The sequence below is a fragment of the Mytilus galloprovincialis genome, chromosome 10 (genome assembly GCF_965363235.1).
Source record: "Mytilus galloprovincialis chromosome 10, xbMytGall1.hap1.1, whole genome shotgun sequence".
NCBI lineage: Eukaryota > Metazoa > Mollusca > Bivalvia > Mytilida > Mytilidae > Mytilus > Mytilus galloprovincialis.
The window spans coordinates 53,605,986-53,626,662 of NC_134847.1; the positions used below are offsets into that span (position 1 = coordinate 53,605,986).

The 20,677-nt window shown below is 31.6% G+C and overlaps 2 protein-coding genes and 1 pseudogene across 2 annotated transcripts; all 3 read right to left on the bottom strand.

Moving 5' to 3' along the window:
* Positions 1 to 4,316, bottom strand: LOC143047838 (cytochrome P450 2H2-like). The gene is made up of 4 exons (XM_076221135.1): positions 3,899 to 4,316; positions 2,213 to 2,731; positions 1,198 to 1,638; positions 1 to 267 (listed from the first exon to the last, which is right to left on the bottom strand). Exons 1-4 carry the CDS (start codon positions 4,224 to 4,226, stop codon positions 77 to 79), a joined length of 1,479 nt encoding a protein of 492 aa, XP_076077250.1. The 5' UTR covers positions 4,227 to 4,316; the 3' UTR covers positions 1 to 76.
* Positions 4,317 to 9,888: 5,572 nt separating this feature from the next.
* On the bottom strand, positions 9,889 to 12,764 carry LOC143049523 (cytochrome P450 2C27-like; annotated as a pseudogene).
* A 2,269-nt stretch (positions 12,765 to 15,033) lies between these two features.
* LOC143047839 (cytochrome P450 2C8-like) lies at positions 15,034 to 19,870 on the bottom strand. The gene is made up of 4 exons (XM_076221136.1): positions 19,410 to 19,870; positions 17,121 to 17,639; positions 15,929 to 16,369; positions 15,034 to 15,411 (listed from the first exon to the last, which is right to left on the bottom strand). Exons 1-4 carry the CDS (start codon positions 19,735 to 19,737, stop codon positions 15,233 to 15,235), a joined length of 1,467 nt encoding a protein of 488 aa, XP_076077251.1. The 5' UTR covers positions 19,738 to 19,870; the 3' UTR covers positions 15,034 to 15,232.
* Positions 19,871 to 20,677: the final 807 nt, after the last annotated feature.

Sequence of the window (20,677 nt, forward strand, 5' to 3'; positions counted from 1 at the left end):
TTTTTACTATTATAATATTATGTAAATAAGTATAATAATTGGAGTTATGTTTATAGAGAAACCATGTACACTACAACTAATTCTGTGATTCAACTCCAACTGCACGAAAGGTGTATTGTTCTGGAGCCAACGTAATGCCTAGTTTTCCTTTTAATAATGGTAACTTATTTGGATCTGATGGAAGTAGTTTGAATCTCTGCACAAGTGATGTTGTAAAGAGGAAAAACTCCATTCTGGCTAATGACTCACCAGGACAAACTCTTCGTCCTAAAAAATAAAATAAATGTAAAGTAACTATAAGATACACTTTTAAAGTAAGCTCCAATTATACTCATTTGATGAGCGCAAAAGGCTAAAGTCTGACAATTCATTTTAAAATAGAATCACTTTGATTTCCTATCTAACTTGGAATCGTATAAATGCATATTTTATACGTGATTCTAATTTTGTTAAAGTCATCAGATACTTGATTAATCAAAAAAAACCAAAAAAAACCCAGCATTTACATTCTTTACTGCTTTTTTATTATTATCAAAATAGTGAATATAACTTATGTTTTAGATATCAGAGTGTATTATCCATGAGAGAAAACAAGGGGAAATAACTGTACGTTTGGTGCGTTTTGGTATCATAAGAGACACCAGAAATCACATCCAGATTTTGGCGGGATTCTTGTTATTCAGTCCCTTTTTTCAGTGAAGCGTTTTAAAAGTAATTGTTGTTATTCCTTTTTGCCTTAATCGTGGTATTTTCGGTTCCCACAAATGTTTTAATTGTCCTTTTGGTATCTCCTGTCTCAGATTTACGTATATATATATATTTCTCCTTTCAACTTATTATATATGCTTGGTAAAACTGTTTTTTTTCCACATATTTAAAAAAAAAAAAAAAAAAAAAAAAAAAAAACATGCAGAACAAATAAATCAATTGCACACTTTAAGACAATAATATAGAATTCACGAATTTGTTTTATGCAATACAGTGAAAAGTCAAATATACACTGCAACTGTTAATATTTGTCTCAACATTATAGAAAATCGAGTACTAAGTTTTGAACTACATCTTGTTTATTTTAAGGTTTACTATTTTTGCAATTGATTAGAACAATCTTTGTCGACAACCACAGGGTTATATTATGGACCTTTCTATTAACATCTTAGTAAGTATGAATTTATATTTCTATAATTACAAAATTACCCAGACTGAAGACCAACACTTTATCTACATTCACAAGCTTTCTATCTGCATCCAAGAATCTTGAAGGTCTAAACTTTTCTGGTTCTTCAAAAATTTCAGGATCGTTCAGCACAGAATACAAATTTGGTATAAGCATGGCATCTTTCGGGATCACATGACCCTTATAAATAAAATCTTTAGTCAACCCATGTGGAAGACCAAGAGGGGCAATGCAACCAAATCTCAGAACTTCATGTAAAACGGCTTCCGTATAAGGTAGTTTTCCCCTATCATCCATACATGGATATCTAGATGTTCCAATGACGTCACTGATTTCTTGTCGCATTAAAGTTTGGACTTCTGGGTGATTTATTAGCAATACTATAAACCACTGCATAGCCGTTGATGTCGTTTCAGTTCCCGCTACAAACAAGTCGCCTATTGTTTTTAAAAGCTGCTCGTCTGAAAGAAATACAAATGCAAAATATGAATTATCAGATAGTCACAATCGGCAGTCCTCGGGTAAATCCATTACCCTTCTTCTATCCCGAGATGAAGGTACGGAATCGGCCGAGTTGTGACGAATGAGATAGTCAGTGTATTTTGTAAACATGTATTTAATAAGTTGATCGTAATTCTTCATCTGAAACAGGAAACAAATGAAAGAAAACGACAGCAGAATTTTAAGGATATGCACAGTCATTTATTTTCAATATATGCTTTACTATTGTACTTGATAATCAATATAACCTGTAAAATATCAGTGTTTAAGTATATATATGTTTACAATAATCTCTGTTTAAAGTACACTAATTTAACCTTCCTTTTTTTTGGAATATAATGAATACAAATTAGGAAAAGAAAAAGAAATGTTTGTTGTTGCAATATGCAATGCACAATTCATATAGTGGTAATTGATGTTTAATACTATTATATTGTACAACATTTAGTATAATTTCAAAACAAAAAGAACATCTTATTATATTCCTTATGTAACTTGAGAAAACAATCATACATATTGTGTTCAGAAACTTACGATCAAACGTGGAGTTTGGATTGCCTCCCTCTGATTTCATTCTTTTTAAGTAGACATCGACATAATCTCGCAGATATTTTTCATCATATGTGTCCTCGTGTTCCTTTACGACCAACGTAAGATGTTTTTCCACGTCATCAGCATTACGAAGATTACGTTTTAAGCCAAAAGGATCAAAAGGAATATGTTTGAGAAAAGGAAAAATGGTAGCCACAAACATTATATTGGTGTTGCTCAGATTTTCATTAATTTTTTCCAAAAGTGACATGAAAAATTCGTCAGTGTGTTCATAACGTTGACCAAAGTTTATTGAACACATTATATTGGAAACACACAAAGTCAAAAGTCCTCTGATATTGAATGGTGTTCCACGTTTTTCTTCGATGGCTCTAATCAAAACTTCAACCTCTTCCATTACTTTAGATTCCAAACTTTTCTTACCAAACCCAAACTCGCGTAGTGCTCCTATTGCAAAAGTTCTGTGTTCTTTCCATCGCGGACCAGACGAACTTGCAATGCCTAAAATTAAATGAATTTAATAATAATGTTTATTTGACACAAAACATATACGACAAGTAAATCTTATTGATGGAAAAACCATGTAAGTGTAATTTCAATTTTCAGCATGTGTCTGTTTTATATTTTTTTTCGTATGTTATAGAACTCATTTTTTGGCCTTTTTTATGATCTAGACTTAAGAGTCCATACGGTGTTTCTTTTGTAGAAATATCCTTATTTACTATATGGTTACATCAATTTAATTTGAATCCATATTAAAGATAGAGAGAACAAGGTTTTCTTATTCTTCTGGTATACAGTTACAGCTTATGAACTGTTGCATGCGCGGAGTATATGATTAAAATATGAACAAAAATTTATCTTTAAATTTGTAGAATACTTGGTGATATTTACATGAAAGAAAACAACAAGTGATTAAAAAATATGTACATTGTTATTAATAGAATTAAATTATGTTGTGGAGAACAGTTGGTGTCAACTGATCTCTATAGGTCATGACAATGAGCCCATGGATGACCTTGTAGAACATGATAAGTCTGGTTTTGAGGCGGCGCTCAGTGAGTGAGGGCCATTAATATTGTAGTTCGTTTAACATGGATGTAACACTACAGGTGTTGTGGTAATTGTTACATACATATCGTGCCGCACGCCTCTGTACCATTTCTAGCTTATTTTTGAAGCTATTCACGATCTCATGACTGCAAGTAATGTCGTGATGTCTTTCACTTTAAATACAAGTGAAAGGTTTAGCTTGCTATAAAACCAGGTTTAATCCACTATTTTCTACATATGAAAATGTCTGTATCAAGTCAGGAATATAACACTTGTAACACATCGTTTATGTACTGGTATTTGAGTTTTTGATTTTGCTATTTTATTAGTGATTTTCCGTTTTGAAATTTCCGCGGAATTCAGTATTTTTGCAATTTTACTTTTTAAATAAGAGACATTTGGGTTGAATTACTTTTTGTTTGGTTCAACCGCTAATGAAAACATAATTATGGAAAATACAACTTTTTTAGATTCGAACTTCAAAAGTTACCATGTCTGAGAAATTCAATTTTGAAATGATGCTATTTTTTGACGGAAACCTCACAAATTGACAAATTAAAGTTTCGTTAATTCACAGACGACATTCTAGATCACAAAGTCAAACCATGCACTCACCTTTATATCGACTAATTTCTTTCGCAATAAACATATCAGGACGTTCTGACGTTACATCTCCATTTTTGATGAAAACTTCTTTAAGTGTTTCTAGTCCATTAAATACGACCATTGTTTTGGATCCCAATATTAAACTAAACACATCACCATACTTTAGCCTATATTCTCTGAAAGCCTCTGGTAAATTGTCCAACTTCACGTTTAAGTTTCCCAGAAATGGTATTGTCGGTGGCCCCGGTGGCAGTGTGACATTTCTGGTGGTCTTTCTCCACAGAATGTACAGACAAAAGCCACAAAATAACAGAAGCACTGTTGATAAGTCAAGCATTGTTACATCAAGTTTTGAATGTTGTGCTTCTTATGACTTTCACAATACCTAAGCTAGAACTTCCTTTTCATTATCTTATATCATGTATATATTAAGTACAGATAATAATGACGAAAAAGAAATTTGTTATTACAAGCATTCAAATGATGAAATAGCTTTAAAGAAATCGATTTAGTTGTTATTGACCGTATAACCTTGTTCTATAATTAGATCACAGTATATGTATACTGTGTATTATCTGGCCTATTTCAACATGTTCAACCATTATGTATTTTATTCAGTTATACAATTCAACTGATATCAGTGTTTGCTAAAAAATGACCAATTTGACGTTGCAGTTATTATTTCAAATTAAAAAAAAATATGTATTGAAGCAAGCCTTTATAGAGGGGGAGGGGGGGGCAAGGGGGTCCCCATAACAGCAAAACAGTGAATTGATTTGGTGGAAAACAGATAACAAGGAATTGAAAAGGGATAATAACAGATAACAGTAAATGAAATATGAAAATAAATCTGCCCAGGACCAATCCAGTAGATGACTCGTAGATCTTAGTATATAACTTGTGGTATGGACCTAGAAAATTTTAAATAAGTTATAGTATGATTGTTGAATTTTTCTGAACGAAATTACTAGTTTCTGTTTTTGATATAGGGATATTTTTAATCTAGGGCATTTGAGGGATCAATTGTTAATGATTTAGGTTTTTTTATTTAATTTTTGAAAATAGTGCAGCCAGTGACAATTTATTATCAATTTGATTTTTAGATTTTTTTCTTCTGAAAAGCAATATATATACTTTACACGTAATAAAAAAAAAATTGATGCACAATATATTTTTTTTATTTAATGACCTCCTGATAAAACTTACTTATAAAATACAAAAATACCCACATCAGTTGAGACAGGACATGTAACTGAAACACGCATGCCAGTTATGGTTCTTCTGATAATAGAAATTGCCTCAAATGACAATTCTGATAGTATAATAGAATTTGGACCTATTGAAAATTTGGATGACACCAAGTGAAACACCAATCATGCCTCTTATGTGAAATTATAGAATATGGAAAATTTGGGTACAGCATGGGAGAAGCTGTAGGATTTTAAAAAGGGTATTTATCGAAAAATTAAACTGAAGACACATCTTTATTTGCATCAATGGTTTCAGAGCTTCAATTTTCGCCATGTGAAGCAGTTAAAAAACTTTTAAAAATATGGTGGTCAGGGTTCTCTTTCATGTAAATGAAAAGAGAGGGAGTAGCACTTATAATATAAATGCTAAAAGAAAAAGATGTTGTATAATTTCAAAAGCCATAATTCAAACCCATACCACTTAGTAATGTAAAATAATTCAAAGGAGAAAACTAACTGCCTAATTTATCCACAAAATAGTGAACGAGAAACTTAGTAACACAGTAACAAACTACAACCACTGAATACAGGCTCCTGACTTGGAAGTAGGCACATACAGAATGTGATTGCGTCAACGTTAGCATGCTAGTTGGTGTCCAATCCTCCCCTAGTCATGGACAGTGGTGTAACAGTACATCATAAAGATTATTATGTGGTCATTGAATAAAAATAATCTATAGGGTGTACCAATGCTTTTGATAACAAAATCCATACTATAAGTTATTGTACAAGTAATAAGTAAATTATAATTTGTACAAAATGCTACATGTTCACAGACAATGGAATTTAATACAAAGTATAATAATAATATATACTGGAATGGTCCTGGGTCCAATTGATTTTAATATGTTTATGTGATGTATGTTACTGAAATTCTTCTGCAAATACAGGGCCACCCGATATTACCAGTAGAAAGACCCCAATAGATATACATTGTAAGAAGATGTGGTAAGCGTGCCAATGAGACTATAATCCATTCAAATCACAATTTTCAACTATCTTCAAATTCTACGGAAGATTTGTTGTCAAAATGCTAACATTCCAGTTTTCAAAAACAGTTAACAGCAAATACATTCTCACAATAACAGATAACAAAATAGATAATAGTCCTATAACAGCTAACAAAGAATAAGTCAATAACAGCTAACAGTAAATATATTTTCAGAATAACAGATCACAAAGAATTAAAATGCCCCATAACAGCATAACAGTTAAACCCCTTGCCCTCCCTCTTTATAATTATTTCGTGAAAAAAGAAAAAGAAAGGAGAAATCATAGGTAATTAAACCTCTTTAAACAGCAAGCATAATTAAAAAAGGGAAATAAATATGAACAATATGACAAAACGAAAAATCTTAAAAGACACGGATTAACAGCGATACAAACAACCTTACTTCGAAAAAAAGATACGGAAATCACGTATGAGAAGGGTAAGCAGTTACCACTCTACTGGTGAAACTCTCTGTTTTGCTCATTCTAAGTTATATCCAAGTTGCAATGGGAAAATTTTATGAATAAAGAAAAGAAGTGACGACAATTTGAAAATATGTATACGTGGTCATTGACTCAATTTTGACTCAGTCTTGAAGTCTGTCCTTAAACCACCATCTACTCTGCCTCTTGCTACCTCTACGTCTGTCATCAAGTATCTAGCCTTTTGTGCCATATCAATATCCAATTCCAGCCAATTATTTGCAAGCAGCAGTTGTTGATTATTCTTGTTGGATAATCATTATACGTATACCTAAACATTAAGACACATAATATGTAGCTATATGACCCTATAGGTATGAAGTATCTATACAGAATCTAGCCTTATGTCAGTCTGTCGTTGTTACAGACATAATACTGTGGATTCATTATTTTTCGTTGGAACCAATATTCGTGTGTTTAGTGGGTAGAAGTGAACAACGAATTTTAATGTTCAACGTTCAACGAAAAACAAATTTCTATAAACTTGTATCCAGACTTTTGCAGAACCTTGAAATAAAATATCCACGAAAATTCGAGGTTTCCGTAATCCACGAAAATTGGTACCAACGAAAATAAAAGAATCCACAGTATTCCGTATTTTGTCGTGTTGTAACGTAGTAAACCGTAATAGCCTCTGAGAACCCTGGCTGACACCTAGCTTTCCTTATAATAATAGTCATCTAAAGAGTTAGATTTAGATAAAAGTTGAGGTTTACTTCTTTGTGGAAAATAGCACCCTGAGTAAACTACTACAGGAGTGTGTGACCATTTTGTAAATAAAAGATTTTCCTTCGTTCATCATAAAAAGCTAGTAAAAGTGTCAAGTACATTCCTTAAAAAAAGTTGAATTTGAGCTTATTTGTTATTTTTGTTAAGTGAAAAGTGTCATTATTTCAAGAAATGTGCGCCATAAAGGTTTTATTTCCCCAGCCTTATGACTTTAAACAAAATATGGACCGGATCGCAAGAAACGAATACATATTTACTTTTATCCTATAAATAATGCATTTACATTATTTAAAGTAATAATTACTGGAGCTCTGTTTACGGTAAAACATATGAATAACAACTGTTATTATGTTATTATACTTCAACAGCGGTAAATAACGGTAAATAACTCATGAAAGAAGAGATTCAGTTTTACCATTGAATTACATTGGATCAATTTCTTTTCTGTAAGCAGTAATCATCTATCACGAAAATCATGATAGACAAAACAACCCATGGAATATGAATATGAACTTTAAGAACGAAAAATCCGGAAAAAAACAGCAATGATATCCCCACACCCTATTACCGGCTATTGGTAGTGTGGATGCAAAATTAATCGTACAGTTTAGAAATGACCGGATTAATAGAAATCTACTCGTATTTCCCCTTGTTTGCAGGACAGCTGTCGTTTTATTTAAGGCCAAGGAACATTAAACGGCCTATGTATCAGATTTTGCTTAAATTTTGCATACAACCTTCAGTTTAACTACAACTGTAAATTGAAAATAATAATGCATTAATCTCTTTTATTATACGAAATATTATAGATTGATTTCTTTCAGTATGGGTATATATTTGTATGGAAAGAAAAAAAAAAAAAAAAAACAGAACAAAGTCGGCGAAAAACTTTCTAAAATTTGTCTAAAATCATCAAATCTGTTATTTGTACTCCATAGTTTTTTTCTTCTTTAAAAACTTTATGTTGTTAACACTTACATTTCTATTTTAATGATATAAAGTAATCATATGGTTACCCATTTCGTTTTTTGTCTAATAATCAATTTGATACCTTGGTAGTGAAAAACATTTTACATCCTGCAACGCGATGACGTTACGATTATTTCGACATTTTATTGGATTTTTACGCAAAGAACACAACTTTGAATGATGTATACCATACAAACGAAGTCGGTGACTCTATCTTTATTTTGCATCATTAAAAAGGAAATGGATGTATCAACAAGATAATTTTTTTAAAGAAAATTCTATGGAGTAGAAATCAGGGATTTCATGATTAAAGACAAATTTTAGAAGTTTTTTCGCCGATTTTATTTGCTTTCTAAACATATGTTCACCAGTTTTGAAAGAATATAATCAGTAATATAATTAAAATGATAAATAGGATAAATGCATTATTTTTTCGATTTTCAGTTGTTGTTCATCGAGCCAGAGTTGTTTGCAAAATTTTACTGGAATCCCTGACTTAGTCCATTGACTATAAATTAACCTTGATAGTAAAAGGTACTGATTCGATAACTTGAAAAAACCGTCTAGAACATTTTCATCCCTCGAAAATCTGTCAAACAGTGTGCGTTCTTATTATATATAACTGAAAGTGGCAGCAATGACTGACTTTACTTTTATTTGACAAAATGTACTTTTACATAGACTCAACTAAAAAAGAGACAAACATGTTTTGTTTTTTTTTGCAAATCAAAAGAAAGTCAAAGCGCAAAGAGTAAAACAAAGAACGAAATGTGAATATTATTTTGTATTTAAACTTTAAAAAATCTTTTGCTAATACAATTCTCTCATTAAATTTTCACATTTTGCTTCCACATATATAATTATGAATAAACATTGTTCAATTGCAGCCCTACCATTCTGCCTTATTAAATTCGATATCATTCTTGGAAATATATAAAAGAGGGACGAAAGATACCAAAGGGACAGTCAGACTCATAAATCTAAAACAAACTGACAACGCCATGGCTAAAAACGAAAAAGACAAACAAACAACAGCACAAATGACACAACATAGAAAACTAAATAATACACAACACGAACCCCACCAAAAAACTAGGGGTGATCTCAGGTGCTCCGGAAGGGTAAGCAGATCCTGCTATAATTTAGTTATTTAACCGCAACTTGATCAGTTATACAACTAAATAGGTTTCAATCAATATATTTAACCATGTACCATTGCCGTAATAGTCATCTAGAGCGTTAGGCTATAGATAAAACTTATGGTTTACTTCTTTGGGGAAAAATTAGAAACCAGAGCAAACTACTACATGACTGAGTGACCATTTTGAAAATAAAAAGATTTTCCTTTGTGCAACCTAAAAAGATAGTAAAAGTAGCTGACAGAAAAACAGTGTCATTATTTCCAGAAATATGTACCATAAAGGTTTTATTTCCTCATCTTTATGACATAAACCAAAATATTACAGGATCGCAAGAAACGAATACATATTTACTTTTATCATATACATAACGCATTTACATTATTACTCGAGCTTTTTTAATGGCAAAAACATATGAATACCAACTGTTATTATATTATTATACTTCAACAGCGCGGAATGAGAAATCGTCTGGAGCCAACGTAACGCCTAGTTTTCCAGCTGTTGAAGGCAAATGCTTTGGATCTGATGGACGAAACTTGAATCTTTGAACAAGTGTAGTTTCAAACAGGAAAAACTCCATTCTGGCTAATGACTCGCCAAGGCGTACTCCCTAGAAAACAATTTATAGCAACAGCAGCAATGACCATATATCGTTATTCGTTTGGAATCTTTCGGATTTTTGTATTCATTGACGTTTATCTCACAATTATTTTTATCCATTTTTGACACTCACAAAAAAAAGTGTGTATAATACAATAAAACACATCTTGTAAACTATTTAGCATAATCATGCGAAGCACTAATATAATATCATTATAAAATAACAGATACAAAAATAAAAAATATTTGTTATGCAAGGCAAACTTGTGAAACGTTCTTCTCTTATGGAAGTTTGTGACAGCATTTCGATTAAATTTCAAATGAAATCACTTAAAAAATCTTACATTACCCAAATAAGTCAGAACTTTATTTATATATGTACGTGGCTTAACCTTTATCTGATACAGTTCACATTTCACATATCTAAATTGTGTTGGCTAAGTTCATTGTAAAATTCTGACCTTAAGTTTAACCATTATAAACCAATTTATCAATTTTACTCATGGTTGAGATTTCATTGTTCATAAATAATGTTTTTTTAATACCCTCAATAGGTAATCTGGAAATGAAATATCAACAATACAACTTTAATTAAATGTTTTTGTGTATCCAAACCATAAATAGAAGAGACATCTTCCACAATAATATCCCCTTAATAACTATAAAATTGTTAAACTCTCAGATCAAATTAAACCACGAAGTGTAGACACTATTTGAAATGACACTAGTGCGATCACTCACAGCCTCTCTCACACCTCCCCCCCCCAAAAAAAAAGCAAACAAAAAACACAAAACAAAAACTGTACTTTGTAAAGAATGTCTATTTGTTTTAGATGCTTATCAACAAATACATCAAATGTACTTATCCATCACAATTATTTATTCTTATTTGTATAGATAGATAGTTACCAAGACTGAATGCTAAAACTTTGTCTTCATTTACAAGTTTTCTTTCGGCATCCAAGAACCTTGAAGGTCTAAACGTTTCTGGATCTTCAAATACTTCAGGATCGAAACAAAACAGAACCTAATAGTGTATAGTATGTGAAAACCCATACACATTGTGACCATAAACTTACAATCAAACGTAGACTCTGTTTTTCCCTTCTCTGATTTTATTCTCTTCAAGTAAATATCGATATAATCTCGCAGATTATGTTCGTCAAAGGTCTCTTCATGTTCATTTATGACAAGTGTTAAATGTTTTTCTACGTCATCGACGTTACGAATAGTATGTTTTATACCAAAAGGATCACAGGAAACATATCTGAGAAAAGAAAAATTGTAGCCAAAAAATTATATTAGAAACACATAAAGTCAAAAGTCCTTTGATTTTGAATGGTGTTCCATTTTTTTCTCCAATGACCCTAATCAATACTTCAACTTCTTCCTTTATCTTTGATTCCTGGCTCTTTTTACCAAATCCAAACTGGCGAAGTGCCCTATTGTAAGTTCTATGCTCTTTCCACAGGGGCCAGACGAACTTCCAATACCTGAAACAATATTGATTTAATTTTCAATCATTAAAAACTCATGCAAAAATATACCTGACAATAAAATTTATGTTGTAACATTCATTAGTTTCCCCATCACTTACAGTTTATGTCATTGACCTGTCAGATATATATCGGTTGCACTTATGTTAATACAGAAAATGCAATTTTTCCATAGGAACTCCCTTTCTTACTAAAATGTGCCACTTTAACTATGAATGAAGTTTCATAAAAAATCATATCTAAGAACGGAAAGTCTATATACACAAAGATCAAAACATAGTTCTGTGCATATTTTCAACATTTATGTGCCCGAACTTCTAAGAGTTTAAACGTATACTAAAATTCTGTACTACTTCACCTACACTGTAGGTCTTCCTCAGATTTTATTTTTCACCGTTATCATGTGGTTTTGTACTGGTAACTTTCCCAAGTTATGTCTCTATGAGATGAATCATAGAGATCGTATCTGGGAACCAGTACGCCAACAAAACAAAATATCTATGAATATTACCGGGTATGTATCTCCCAAAAGAGCCATGCCTTGAGAAACAGCTGTATTTACCAAGTTCAACCTACAATAATTGATTTCCTTAAACAATAACTATCATTGGTTATATAGCAAATGTAAATCTACAACTAGATACATTTTAATTTATCATTTAAAGAATATTTGAGGCTTCTAGCGAAAAAAAAAGATACAACTGAAATTTCACAAAACAGTGCATCAACAACTACACTCTATCTCAAACATAAATCTGATAGGGTGATCAGATAGGGAAAAAAGTCAGATAAAAGTATTGGCTTTGCAAAAAATAATTTTCAGCCTTCAGTTAAAGTAACATCAGAACGTCCTGATAGCCTTATTGTGAAAGATATTGCTCATTGTAAAGGTAAGTAAATGAAATTACTAAGTGGAGTGACAAATCAAGAAAAAAAATCTTACATCTCCATGTTTTATGAAAACTTCTTTTAGCGTCTGTACTCCATTAACTACGACCATAGTTTTGGATCCTAATATTAAACTAAACACATCACCATACTTAAGCCTATATTCCATGAAAGCTTCTGGTAAATTGTCTAACTTCACGTTTAAGTTTCCAAGAAATGGCGTTGTCGGTGGACCCGGTGGCAGTGTGGCATTTCTTGTTGTTTTGCTCCACAAAATGTAGAGACCAAGTCCACAAAATAATAGAAACACTGTTAACAAGACAATCATTATCACGACTAGTGCTTTCTTATTATCATCCTAAATACGTTAAACAGTTCAGCAAATAGCGGATAAATCATGTGTTATTATGAGCATTTATTTATAATGATGAAAAATAACTTTTAAACCCTATCAAATCATTAAATTGTTCTTGTTCCAAATATAGATTACAATGTATAAACGGTCTTAGTATCCTAAATTTGTATTACCTGGATGAGTGTAAGTTAATTTTACTTGTATGTTTATATAAAGTATGGGATAAATTATGTCACTCAAACGCACTTTATTACAATACCACTGAATTATTCAGAATGATTTTTTAACAGTATTTAAAAATATAATTTTGCATGTATCAGATAATTATTTGTCAATAAATTAAAGCCCTAAAAAGGTTAACTTGTGGCATAAAATCAACAATTTCAATGAGTTTTGAAACCCAATCTTTCTTTTAGATACGTATTTGAGAGATCTATATGTTTTTGTATTTCATAAGTAAAAAGGTAAGTGGGATATTACCAGGTCTTAAAACTGTTAATGCACTTAGTGCTGTAAAAAGGTAAACAGTTTCTAAACCATTAGTGAATTTAACCAAACAAAATTCTTTGTAAACTATTGCAAATACCGCTGAGCACTAGAACATGTACAAAATAAGTGTAAGGTTTGTAGAACAGTCAGCCGACTTGTTCATTTAGTCATTTGAGGCTGATTTAAAACAAATGTCTTCTTAGAAAGATTGGAAATGGGAGTGTCCTTCAATTAACTTTCCGATGCAGAGATGTTGTTTTCTAACTAAATAACGAAAACGAAATTCATAAATCGGTATGAGAAAAAAAAAAAAAAAAAAAAAAAATCCGGGTTACAAACTAAAACAATTCAAAGTTTGGTGACTATGTTAGACGCATCTATTCCATCGAAATTAAAATCAACGGTACTACAGATAGTGCTAAGTCTGCTAATATCATGACTTACAACTAGATATATTAACAATAATGGTCGGTTGAAAACAAAACTGAACGATAAAAGAGAATTTGAAAAATCTCTTCGTAAATTTTATGGACGCTATGTCGAGTTGGTTGACCGTTATGAAATATCTGTTTCACAGATAAAGACGAATATGTTCGAATTGTCGTAACCAAAATCCTGTTCTCTTATCCCCAAATGTGACCAACCGAATTTGACTTATCACCGGGTTTGTACTGACATGAGCGTCAGAGGATGTGCTTAATCATCCGGAGAAACTGATATCACCCCTGGTGGGGTTCGTGTTGCTCACTCTGTTTAGGTTTAGGTTTAGGTTTATTTTTATGTTGTGTTATGTGTTCTTAGTTGTTTTTGTCTTTTTGTCTTTGTTTATGCGATGATGTTTTCATTTTATTTTATAATTTATAAGTTCATTTGGTATCTTTCGCCTCTCGTTCAAAGTGTTTACATTCAAAACGGACAAAAATGTTATTTCCTGTTGAGACACGCGCTAACATTGCGTAAACGAGGGTAATATATATTCCGTGATATATAGATAAAGGCAACAGTTGTAACGCTGTTCAAAACTCATCAATCCATTGACAAAAAACAAAATCGGGGTAACAAACTAAAACTGAGGGACACGCATTAAATGTAAGAGGAGAACAACGACACAACATTAAAATGTAACACACACAGAAACGACTAAGCATTAGACAAAATCCTATTAGAATAAAAAATATAACATATAGAACTACGGTTGCAACTCAATCAATCGATTGTTGCCTTTAAACGACTAAGAAAGCTCCGTATTAGTTTGCGTTTTAAGCTTTCAAACAGTTTGATATTTTTGCATTGATACATTTGGTGTCCATTTCGGAATTTGAGGTCCTACATGCTCATATTTTATTTAGAATATTTTTACTTTTTAAATTTTACCGTCACAAGTGAGCCGCTCGTCTAGAAAAAAAATATTTGTTTTTAGTCTGGTGTCTATGATTAGTTTTTTTGTAAAATTGAAGCCGTCCTACTAGTGTAGGAATTTCTCGCTGCGTTGAAAACCTATTGGTGGCCTTGGGATTATTTCTGCCCTAGGTCGGGTTATGGTTTCTTTGACACCTTCCCAATTTTTTTATTCTGAGAAGTTAGACTATGAAGATTCATGCCATATGAGCGAAAAGGTTTAATATTAACATAAATATAACTTGTTTGAATATGCTGTGTTTTTTATTGACTTGATTGGTATTTGTTGTATTCCTAGTTTGGGATGTTGACGTAGATAACGATGTTCAGTACTGGAATATTATACCAACTTGGATTGAAATCGATGAGTATATTTATTTATCTGAACTAACTTATTGCAATGCAATGTTAATGCGAACTTCTTTTTTCTTTTTTCTGTAGTGTTTTCCTCGCCTTGTTAAACGTTAGAAATTCGAAGACGTTTTAAACATTGAGGCATTTACACAACAGAACTAACTAACTATTGTTTCCAGATACTATTCCTATAAAAATTATTATACTCCGACAGCACAAAAAGAAAATTCCACGGGTGCTAATGTAAGTCCTAATTTTCCTTTTATTGACGGCAAGTTGTCGATATCAGCAGCTACGAGTTTAAACCTTTGTATGAGTATTGTTGCAAATAGGAAAAATTCCATTCTGGCCAATGACTCTCCAAGACAAACTCTTCTACCTAAAACAAAAATACCAACAAGATAATTAAAATCAATATTTCAAAGTATAAAAGCGTCAAACTTTCTTTAAAAGAAATATTGCATAAATATGGCAGTCATCGGACATGATTTATCCTACAGATAATTATTAGCACCTTTTCTTAAACAAACCTCTTTAATTTTTTATTTTTTAACTGGTACAATCCGTCAATCAAACATTCTCAATAAAAAGTCGTTCGTTACGTATTGAGGTGTGCAAATTACTACATGTACTGATATTTTTTATAAGGATATATTTAAAAATACAATTACAAATGTAAGTATTTCTATCCCCAGGTTAAGATATCCTTAACCAAATTTTCCACCACTTTTGGATCTTTAAAAACAAATATTCTTGTATTTGCCTCGCAAATGTTTTGATTCGAGCAACACTGACGAGTTATGCGGGGATGAAATGCGAAGCTATCTTTCTAAATAATACACCTAGTATTTTTGGCGAGTTTAAACAAAGAAATGAAAAAATGAAAATAATATTACCTAGTCCAAAAGCAAGAACCTTATCCAGATTAACGAGCTTTCGTTCTGTATCCAGAAACCTTGTAGGACGAAACGCCTCTGGATCGTCAAATATCTCTGGGTCATACAAGACGGAATGTAAGTTAGGCATCAATTGGGAACCTTTGGGGATCACGTAACCCTTATAATTAAAATCCTTCGTTAGTCCATGAGGTAAAGTGAAAGGTGCTATACATCCAAATCGTAGGACCTCATTTAAAACTGCTTCCGTATAAGGTAACTTAGGCTTGTCCTGCGTACATGGATATCTTGATGTTCCTATGACATTGTTTATCTCCTTTCTCATTTCGTTCTGAACTTCAGGATGATTTATCAGCAAAACAATAAACCATTGCAAAGCTGTTGATGTCGTGTCGGTCCCCGCTACAAACAGGTCTCCTATTGTACAAGTAAGTTGCTGATCTAAAATATTTAAAATTAAAATTAAGAGACAGAAGATGTTATACTCGTGAAAATAAAACAATGAACCCAAAGTGATCAGAAACTTATTTGGTAGTGTTCTTTAATTAATTATATTTTTGTTGTAATGTTTTGTAAACAAAGAGATGTGGTATGAATGTCATTTTTTTAGTCAAAGACAGCAGTTTTTGATAAATTATTACCCAATCAAACGTACATACCCAAAAAAAGGATAAAAAAATAAGATAAATCAACATCTATCCTGAACAAATTAAGGTTTGTTCAAACAAGTTACCATGCATGCACTAAATAGGTGATTTGTTCTAAAGAGTCACATAGATGCATACTAATTTAAAATACGATTTTTAACGGCAAAACATTTCTCTTGGAAAACAAATTAGTATATTTTACTTTGATTAATTTTAGTTTAATAAGTACAATTGTCGTAACAATTTGTTATTTAAAAAAAGCTAATTAGTGCTGAAAAAGCATATATATCCGGAATTTGACCATCAATTGAAAAAAGTAATTCTGATATATAATTGTAACCCCTTTGCCACCAACTGATAATGAAAGGCTACAATTTAACAACATTCTAGCATAGTATATAATTATTGATGTGAATTCAAGCAGGAAATACGATTTTCGTTCAATTATTTCAAGTTTTATCCTGTTGAAGCCTTTACCGTCTGGATTTTACCGTCTGGGATTTGCTCATTGTGCCTGATGTATGACAAAACATATTTTCACTTACGATCAAATGTAGATTTTGGATTGTCTTTATCTGATCTCATTCTTTTTAGGTAGACATCGACATAATCTCTCAAATTATTTTCATCAAATGTCTCTTCATGTTCCTTAACAATATTCTTCAGATGATTGCGCACGACATCAGCATTGGTTACTGTACGTTTGATCCCAAAAGGATCACCTGGGATGTATTGAAGGAAAGGAAAGGTTGTAGCAAGCATTGTTATGTTTACACTGTTTGTGTTCTCTTTAATTTTGTCCAGTAATGACATAAAACGTTCGTCAGTGTATTCGTAACGCTGACCAAAAACTATGGAACACGTTATGTTAGAAAAAGACAAATATAGAAGTTGCCTGATGTTGAATGACTGTCCATTCTTTTCCTCAATGAGCTTCATTAAAACTTCAGCTTCTTCTATGATCTTTGATTCAAGACTCTTTTTACCAAACCCAAACTCGCGCAATGCTCCCAATGTAAACGTTCTGTGTTCTTTCCATAAGGAACCAGATGAGCTTACTATTCCTGAAAAAAAATCATGAAATAAAAACTTTACAACACATAAAATACATGTGCACACAGCCTTATTTTACTGCTGCAATCAAAAATAATACTATATCTCCTTTCACATTATTGGCGGAGTTCATATTGCTCAAAGTTCATGTGTAGTATTTGTCTTCAACTTTTTTGCCAAAACATTTCCTAAATGGTGTTGTGATGTGTTGTTTATGGAGGGTTATACGAGGATATGCATTGAATAGGAAGCTAAAACTATTAACTGTCCTGATTATTATCTCAATGTTGCACGATTTGTAACACTTGTCTACGTCTTTTATTCCCCGGAGGATGTTGGGAAATTTCGTATTTTCCAGTTATTTTCTAAATATAATTTGCACGTCTTCCTCCAAGGAAATGAAACTCATTCCTATTATGTACATGTAACTTCGTACGGAATGATTTCGTACAGAATACATTATAAATCGATTACTAGTATTACAAATCACAGGAAACTGGTATGTTCATACAATTTTCTATGCCATAGGACCAATGCTATCATTTACTATAACCAATATGCCTATACACTGAATATTATATATATTTAGGCATTACAGAAAAATGCAATGACTGATATTTTCAAGCAATTCATTATGTTCTTCACAGCGTCTGCAGAAGTAGCCCAACCGTTACGAACCTCATTCTTAAAAGATTTAAATTAAAAACAATTTGTTATTTGCGAATTAATTTATCAAACATTTTAAATATTTGATGAATTGATTCGGACATTACAGAAAAAGTATGAAAATAAAACCTACTGTGAGACACCAGTCTTATGACTTTAACATCAGACGTGCGTTTCGAATACAAAAGTCTCATCAAACAGATTGTTTTAAACTATTGTCAAATGTCGAGGGACCACAACTTCATAAACAATCATTCAACCGGAACGAAACTCAAACTCTCTTCGGTACCATTGAACCATTACATAAAATTACAGTGTATAGCAACATGAGCAAGCATTTAGTTTATTTCGGTTTCATCTGTAGAATAATATGAATGTCTTTAATTTGTACACAAAAAATATCAACCAGCCAAGAAAAAACAACGCAAACTTTTACAATTCTAATAAACAAAACATACTATAAGAATAAAACCTTATGATAAACTTTTGGTTGCTATGATTCCCTCCAATGAAATAAGCCTTAACATATCGCTTTTCTACCTCAGACATAAATTACCATAGCAGTATTTTGTAAAAAAAAAAAAAAGATTTTTTTGTCGTCAAAGCTGTTCAACTTTGTGCTTTATTTGGCATTTTCAACCTTTTTTTATTCTAGCGTCACAGCTGATGAGTCTTTTGTAGAAGAAATGCGCGTCTGACGCAAATACAACATTTCAATCCTGATATCTATGATGAGTTTATTTATATACAACATTTGAATTTTAAACGGACTGGGGTTTGTCATTGATGTTTGTTTTTTTTTTGCCACACGACGGTCTGTTATAATTTGACTCAAAATTATTTGTTTTATTTATTTTATCTTCCTACTTATTTAAATATTGGGCATGGAGCTAGATTCAACGAAAAGAAAGCTTGATAATACTTAATTACTATAAAATGTATTGTTTGGATAGATGATAGTTGACCGTCCGGAGCAAAATTAATGCATATATTATTATTCACGACCTCCACATGACAAATAAACTTTGTTTGTTATTAAATTACAAAAGAACGATTGACCTATATAAACATGATAAATAATTTTATATAAAAGAGTACACATGAAATACACAAACCTTTATGATGACTTAATTCTTGGGTAATAAAAGAATCTGCGCGTTCTGACGTTACATCTCCATTTTTAACAAATATTTCCTTTAATGCTTCAAATCCATTCACAACAACTAAAGTGTTTGATCCTAGTATCAAGCTAAAAACGTCTCCATAAGTTCGTCTAAAATTACGGAAATTCTCTGGCATATTGTCTAGCTTCAAATTTAGGTTGCCGACAAATGGAACTGTTGGTGGTCCAGGCGGCAACGTGGCATTTCTTACTGTCTTCTGCCACAGAATATATAGACCCAGTACACACAAACCTAGCAAGACTGTCCATAAATCGAGCATATTTACACTCAAAACAGGAAATGTTCTTCTATCACTGACTTCTTTGGATGTCGTTACTCTGTCTCATATGTTTTACTCACATGTATATATAATAATAGTCTTAGTTTGATAAGCAAGCTGCTCGTATGAAATAATACTTGATATTGCAAATATTAAAATGACGAAATATTTACTTGAATGATTTTGTGACAAAATGATATGGTCGTTAACCTTCAGTTCTAAAAATAGACCATACACAAATATAATATTGACTTTACTTAAAGTGCATATATACTTTATATATTTTCTGTGTTTATATATTTTATAAAATGAATATGAAGTTAATGTAAAAAAAGCAAAACTGTACATTGAATATAAAAGATAAGACAGTATTATCAACATGATAAATATGTGCACACGTTATCTTTTAATTTGTATATGTTTGAACTTAGTCTTTCATTATTTATCATTGTTTATAACATAATTTCTGCTCTTTACATTGGCTAACTGTAAATATTGCAAAACGGACAATAATGAACTTGTTTTCTCTTCTCTCTTCTTAATTTATGCTATCTGCTTAAATTGAATTGTATTTTTCAATTAATAAATTAAAGTTAAATCAATCATGTACATACGAATATTCTGCTTGAACTAAATAACATGTACTGGTACAACTGTTACTGCACCAGCATTTCGACCATTTTATCTTCAGTCATGATCAAGGCCAAAATATTTCAATACCTAAACTGAATACTAATGTAAGAAAACGTTTTGTTAAATGACTCGATGCGACAAAAAAAAATGATTGCACGTTTTACTGAAATGTTCACGACTAAGGTGTACTTTTTCTCATAAATTTTTTGTGAGAATTTTCATTCATGTGTATAGCTTCGAATCTTTTAATAGCAACGATAGGAATTACAGATATTATCTGGCTTAGGAGGATAATTAAGAAGATCAC